Here is a 7,303-nt window from a genome sequence, read left to right on the forward strand (position 1 = left end):
ATACTGAGAAAAGCATTGTTTATTAGATTAAAGTAATAAAGAAACTCATTATCACTTCCTAGGGTATGAGTAGCACTGGCTGAAACATGCATTCTTTCAAGGCTGACAGCAAATAGCAGTGCTGTGAGAACACAGGATATTTTAATGTTGTTATACAGTTATCCACAAGCAATCTCTGCACAGGAAAGCTCTACAACATGGTGAGGCTTGGTGCGAACAACCACTTTTTTTCCTTATTTACTTATACTTCACTAAAGACTAACAAAGGGTTGAGATAGCTTTCTTAACTATATATTTATCTTTATCAGTTGTAAAAGTGAAACTGTATACTAAAATATTTGCAAGTTAGTTGTGGTGCTCCAACAAGTGAATACAGTATTCCTAAGTAAAACAAACCAAACTTTTGTCTAACAGTTCCACTGGAATCTCAAGGAAAAAAAGCAAATACCTGTGCTCATGCTTAGCATATACTTTGTATTCAGAAACAAACTACAATACACACTTGGTATTTTCTAAAAGACTATTTCTTGGTCAAACAAGCCTAATCCCATGTTGTATGTCATAAAAGCCCAGAGGAGATACTTACTTTAACAACAGTGCTGAAAATAATCTCTGCTTGCTTTCCTTCCTTTCGTGGCTCCATTATCCAATAGCCCGTTAGATCATTGCGCATGTTTTCCACATTTGCCTCATCTTTTATCCTTTCCTCTTTCCTTATATTGTCCTGCCCATCCCCTCTGACATCAACGCCCAGTTTCCCCCACATGAGTCCAGAGCCCAGCTGTCTACTTTTTGTAACTTCTGTTCCTTACACCATCCTCCAATTCCATCGCTCCAATTTAGAAGGAATGCCATACTATTTTAAAAGCGATCACTACAGAACACAAAATATTGTACCAAGATTTACAAGCAACAAGTATTCATAGTGGTTATGTGCTAACAGCAGTGCACAATTTGAGAGAAAGCACAAAAGGCATGAAAGTTACCCTCACAACTCAGCAGCCTGAGGTGTACACCAAATTTCAGGGACGAGCAGCACGAAGCAGAAGAAACTCTTAACAGTTTAAGGGCTAATACAAGAACTAATAACCTATAAAAATTAACATGAGGAATTAAACATTTAAGAATGCACGCACAAAAGGTAATATTATGGGACAAATCCAGTTTAATATCTATAGTTTTATTCATATTAAGATTTTTAAGAAAAATATGATCCAGCTTGTTAACCTCATAAATGCTTTCAATCCTGAAACATTTGAGTTAGAAATAATGAAGAAATTCACTGGTTCTTGTTTCTGTGTCTCCATAGACAAATATTCCTAGTCTATGATCAGACATGTCAAAACATTGACTTTATACCTTAGTATTCACCCCACTTCCTGCAGGGTAGCCAAGTCTGTCCTGAGGGGAAGTGTGTCACTAATATCAACATCCTATGGTCTTGCTCTCAACAGACCACTGATTGATCTGTGGTTCCATATAGCTGAGCATAACTAGGTTATATTTAGTCAGATGTCAAAAACACTGCTTTTCCAGACATTCTGAGGTTTCACAGCAGAAATTACTTCTTTTCCATTAATAAACAGTATTTTCTGCTGCTCACTCCTTACTCCCCATCTTACCATATATTAACATGAATAGAGTTCCTGTTTCTTTTCATATTTAAACAAAACAAACCCCAAAAGCAGCTTAAAGTTAACTTCATTTTATTTTTCTGAACACTATCTACTGTGTTGCTCAGGTATCTGAGCATAGACTAAAGATGAGGCTAGAAAAACACTCAGCTCTGCCTGTTACATTTTCTTATTGTAGGGCTCCCCTAACCTAGAAGCAGTATCTTAAGGTCTCAAAACAACTTTCCAGGCAAACAAGGACAAGCCTGAAGAATCTGGACATTGAAAGCAAGGGGGACTACAGCATACACTACTATACTGCTCTGTACTGCATACTGGTTGACAGAAAGTCTTGCTGCAAGTCAGAAGTACGAACAGATTCAAGGCAAGGCTCCTTAAGTTCGCCATCAAGTCCACCGTTACAGATGTAACCTGAAGCTCATGAGGTCCCTGAACTGCTGTTCCCCACCTTTCGACAGGGTCTAATAGAGGAAGCATTACACTGAAAACACCTGGCGCCTATATTCTCCCCCAGGCACCTGGCAGTTATGCTGTCTTGATGAAAGCAAAGTTCCAAGTTGACCAAACTATGTTCCCATAAAAAGGATTAAGTATGTCCACTGTTTTACAAGTCTAGCTCCAGTTTTTAAACTCAACTACATGGAAGTTAACATGTACAGGAAATTTGTGTTCAGAAAGTTATTTTTCTCAGGTGCATACAGAATACAGTTCCTTGAGAGATGCTCACTTCCACTTACTTTAGGATATCTAATCAACGTGCTTTTTTTCAGATTCCCAGATACCCTCACAGGTTTCATCACCTATATGAAGTTTTATTTTTAATCCTCATAAAATCCACTAAAGTCTTCAGCTTCCTGTGTAACCATCCCATTAAGGCAGTCACTGGCTGCCAAAAAGAGAGCAATAGCCAACAGAGCAAAGCGTTAAACTTGCTTTACTTGCTACTGGCATCAGACCTCAGTTTCATTGAGCCTTTGAAGGTGCAAAAGACACACCTATGGCAGAAGTCAGGTCTGTATTTCAAAGCTGCTGTTGCAAGAGCCCATGAAATTCTGAAATTTAAGTGCATAAAAGCAGCATGAATACAAAGAGGGAATGATTGCAAGCTCTATCTACTGCATTAGGATATTTCATTAAGAGCTTCAGCTTCTGATATTAAATACCTTTTTTCCTAGCACACTTCAACCATCCAGCATGCTCCTTTAAACAGTGAAGTGTCCTTCACTAAGTCCAACAAGTAAAGTTCTTACCTTCACGAAATTCAGTTCCCTGAGCACACTTTTTTGTACCTTTGTACATGATACTTCCCTAAGGTGAAAGACTGACTTCACGCAGAGATGTATATGCTGACTCCGGAGATGTTTGTACCTATTATTTATACCCATTTTCACAGGAAAACACAAGCAAGATTGAAAACTTTTAAAGTAAACTGATCAAACTACAAGTCACCAGGGATGAACAACATATAAAACCAAGAGCTGCCTCCACAAAATAAGGACCCGAGTTTTAAACAGCACAGCTGACTGAAGCCGTAATAACCCTGCATTCTTATACCAGGTTCAGTGAAAAATAAAAGCAGCAGATCCTCCAAAGTCCTATCACTGACAAACTGTACTGATTCACAAGACAGACAAAAATCTCTTCCTTAAGAAGTTCTCAAGAGAACTGAGCAATTAAGAACCACCAGCTTGATACAAAGAATTAGGAGGTGGAAAAAGCCCAGCCTCACAAATGGCTAGTTTTCATGAACACGGGTCTTCCTTGAAAACAGCTGTTTACTAGGAATAAGTATGAAGGATTACCGCACAATACTGGTCTAACACCATCTGCTAACAACATGACCTCCGTAAACTGAGTCTAAAGCGACTTCAATCGAACTGCCAACCTAAGTTTCAATAAGTAAGTGAAAGGACAACAGGAAGAACAATATGAAAGATAACACACAGCCAAGAGTTCAACATCGAGCTGTTAAGGAAAGACAGCTAGGGCTTTCCAGCGACAGAACTGAAACCAAGGCGTTTACAAAGACAAAGCACACCCTGGGAGTGAATGGGATGTTAAAGGCCATTGAGAAAAACAGGTTCGTGAAGTCCCACCTTACAAGGTGAACAGTCACGATGACAGCCTGACATCTGGTCACCGCTTACAAAAACAATTCAAGCGAAGCACCAGAAAAACCATCAGCTTAGAGCTGACCAGCCATGCACGGTGGTTTTAAGCTTTCTCGAGAGGCAACAAGCGAGATGTTTCCCTCGCCCTCGGGGAAGCACCTTGGAGGCACCAGACATGCAACCCCGCACCAGACGCCCGCTGACACTCGGGCCAACCGCGCTCCCGTCCCGCACCGCGGACCCTTCCGCAACTCCCCGCGGCGAACTGCGAGACGCGGGAGCGGAGCGCCGGGAGCGGCAGCACGGCAGGAGCCGGCGCAGCTCCGCGCCGCCCGCCCCCCCGCCCGGCCCAGCCGCGCACGGCGGCTCCCGCGGCCCTGCCGAGACCCCGGGGCCCTGCCGAGACCCCGGGGCGCGGAGGGCCCCCGCCGGCCGCCCGCCCCTCCCGCTGCCCGCTCCCTCTGGCGCCCCCCGCGCAGCCCCCTCAGGGGCCGCCGCCACCCCCTCTCACACGTCGGTCGCGCCCGCCCCGCACCTCCGGGCTGATGTACGACACGAAGGAGGGCTTGGCCGCCTTGGCCCCGCTGCCCAGCATGGCTCCGGCCGCCTCCCGGCCGCCCCTGGCGCCCGCGGCCGCACCGGCACCACTTCCCAGGGCTCTTCCTCGCAGCGGCCGGGGCGGGGAGGGGAGCCCGCGGCAGCGGCGGCGCGCGCGGCAGTATCCGGCACACGTGATTGATCCCGCCCCTACCCCGCCGCCGGCCATTTCTAGGGCACCGCCTCCCCGCCCCGCCCGTCCTCACTGGGCACAGCTGCTGTCAGTCATAAGCACGCCCTCCTCTTATTGGCCACGGGGAGTCGTGCCTGAAGAAGGCGGGGCGGTGGCCGCCGGGGGGGTGAGGCGCCCCCGGCCGCCGGGGGGCGCAGTTCCCCGTGCCCCCGCGGGGGGGCTCGCCGGGACCGCCGCCGCAGGGCGGGGGGCAGCGCCCTTCAGCCCCGGGTGCCGTGGAAGCCCCGGTGCGGGTGATGAGCACCCACGTCCCGGGACCCGCGCAAGATGGCGGGAACGCGTGAGCGGCGGCGGGGGCGCAGCCCAGCCGTGCCCCTGGGCCCCCTGCCCGGCCGTGCCTTCAGCTGTGATGCGCGGCTCCCGCCGGGCATTTGTCAATTCAGAGCCGCGGCGCCGTGCCCGCGGCACCGCCCGCTCTCGCTGCTCCTCGGCGGAGCCCGAACCGTCCCTTGCGCTGCCGCTCACCCGCTGCGGGGTGCCCGGAGTGCCCGCGGTGCACCCCCGCACGCCCGTGAGGATGCGCCGAGTTGGGCAGGATGCAAACAAAGCCTTGGGGGGCTGGGGTTTGCCTCTGGCGGGGGCGGTGCAGGGAGAGCGACGTACAGCGGGCTCTCAGCATGCAACCCCCGAAAACCCGCCTGCCGACGCACCCCAGGGCGGCCTCTGCCCAGTGTCCATTAAAGTGTCACAGCCGCCGCCTCCCTGGAATGTTGTCTTTGGACACTGTGTAATCGGAGCTGTGAAACGAACACCAGGTTTACCGGCTATCTGGGTTACTTTTTAAAGCTTCATTTTTTATGCGGACACAGAACAATGCAAATATTGTAACCGCCCTGGGCGATGCAGCAGGGCTGCCGAGCCGTTCGAATGATTGATGGGAACCCGGGGGACAAAAATTTGCATACGGAGTAGACTTTATGGAAATAATTTTACAAAAGTAAACATCCTCTACAAACTCCAGTAGACCACAGGACGTGAAAATCAATAGCTCCTTCAAATATTAACTTTTTATAAGCATTTTTCATATCACTCCCCCTCTTTTTCTTGCAATACTTTATTTACCTGGCACCAAACCCAGACCTAGGAAAACTAAAGGAGAAAGTAAAAGATGCTTGGAGACGTAAGACAGCATTTATAAAAGTAAATGGGGTGGCTGTTTTAATTTAGAAATAAATCTTATTTCCCCATTTCCAATCTCAAACTCAAGGAACGAGAAGCCTGTTGGATTTAATCACCTTCTGCCTGAAAAAAAGAAAACTCAGATTAGGTTTCGTTCAGTAGTTTTACAACAAAGGCTGTTCTGGTGTGGGATCCCATGCAGAGGAGCACTCACGTTTCACACCACAGCTGCCTCCACATCATTCCCTTACATTGCATGTGACCACAGCTGCATAGGTCAAAAGTACAGGCCATGAAATTACATTGGTGCAAATTTAGGGTGAGGGGAAAACTGGGATACACGTGGGACAGCAGCTTCATGCTCCCTAGTGTGTTAAAATACACAAAGAAAGAGAATAGCACTATAAAAATAATTCTTTTTAAGCATCTGAATTTACAGTGGCAGTAACAGGATTACCTCTGAGCATGTCCTGAAGTCTACAGCAGACTGAAGCAAAAATCAGCTACTTACTGGCATAGCATGTATCAAAGAGGAAGGGATGTTTTGACACCACGCCAGAGTCTCAGCTCCGATGGGAAGTGCAAAAGGACCTTAATTCCCACATAGCACATGGGAATTCATTCTTCAACATCTCATCAAAAAAAGCCCTACATGAAAAAAAAAAAAAAGGAGAAAAAAAAAAAAAAAAAAGACATGTAACTGCTGTTCTGCATTGGCAAAATATCCACATAGTCCCATGTCCTGCCCCCGGTAATGAACGGGGAGTGCTAGTTCCTGGGGTTTGCTCCCCAGGCTGCCAAATGTGCTGGGCTGAAACCATTATGGAAGGGATTTGAAGCCTTTTTCATGGGATTTGAGTGCTGGATTTGGATCCCCACTTAGTCAGTGTGTTCATCTTTTCTGGAATGCATGAAATGAAGCCATCACACATGCAAGTTAACTTACCTCAGAAAAGTACATTTGCATCTGAAAAGGCCAGCTGCAACCCAGACACTGTGCCCCAACAGATCACAGAGCACCGAGGGCTTTGGTGATCTTCCCTTCCCCCTGGAAGATCTCTGGGCAGTCTTCCTTCCTCTTTTAAAATCCTGAGTGCCTGTGAGGAATGCTCACACAAGCCAACTTCAGCCCAGCCACCCAACCTCTGCAGACCGTGGAGGAAAATAGGCTCCTCCTGAAGGCCGTGGGGGTACCCAACCCCCCCCCCCCCCCCCTGTTCAGAAACAGCCTCCAGAGATTGCCTGGTGCTCAGGGCACCCCAGGAAATCAGCTGAAGTTGGCCTTCCTGAGCATCCTGCTTCCCTACCTCATCTTTACACTCCCCCCACAGTCATCTACAGCCTTTCATTTATGTATTTATATATTAACTTTCCTGTTATTTTCACGTGCTCCCTCCCTCCAGCATTTTCACTCTGCAGTTTTTTTTCCAGATTGCACCCTCCCTATGAAGACTTTTTGAAAAATCATTTCTGCAACAAATTTAAGTTTCTGGGATGGTGTATTAAGCGAATCTGTCTTCCCACATTACTTCTAAATGGGAACTCTTGTTCATGCTGCTGATGAGTTTCCTTTCATTTAAAAAAAGAAAAGGTGAGCTTATAAATTAATTTTTATTTACTTTTGTTTCATTTTAGATGTATGTCAATGG

At 47.3% G+C, this 7,303-nt stretch overlaps 1 protein-coding gene across 1 annotated transcript in view; it reads right to left on the reverse strand.

The window, feature by feature from the left end:
- The window catches only part of MTMR12 (myotubularin related protein 12), a 43,255-nt gene extending 38,781 nt beyond the window's left edge, over positions 1-4,474 (reverse strand). The window contains exon 1 of the mRNA XM_055699147.1: positions 4,281-4,474. Coding sequence (XP_055555122.1) covers positions 4,281-4,340 — 60 coding nt within the window. The 5' untranslated portion in view covers positions 4,341-4,474. The remainder of the gene's footprint in view (positions 1-4,280) is intronic.
- Positions 4,475-7,303: the final 2,829 nt, after the last annotated feature.

The sequence above is a fragment of the Falco cherrug genome, chromosome Z (assembly GCF_023634085.1).
Source record: "Falco cherrug isolate bFalChe1 chromosome Z, bFalChe1.pri, whole genome shotgun sequence".
Lineage (NCBI taxonomy): Eukaryota > Metazoa > Chordata > Aves > Falconiformes > Falconidae > Falco > Falco cherrug.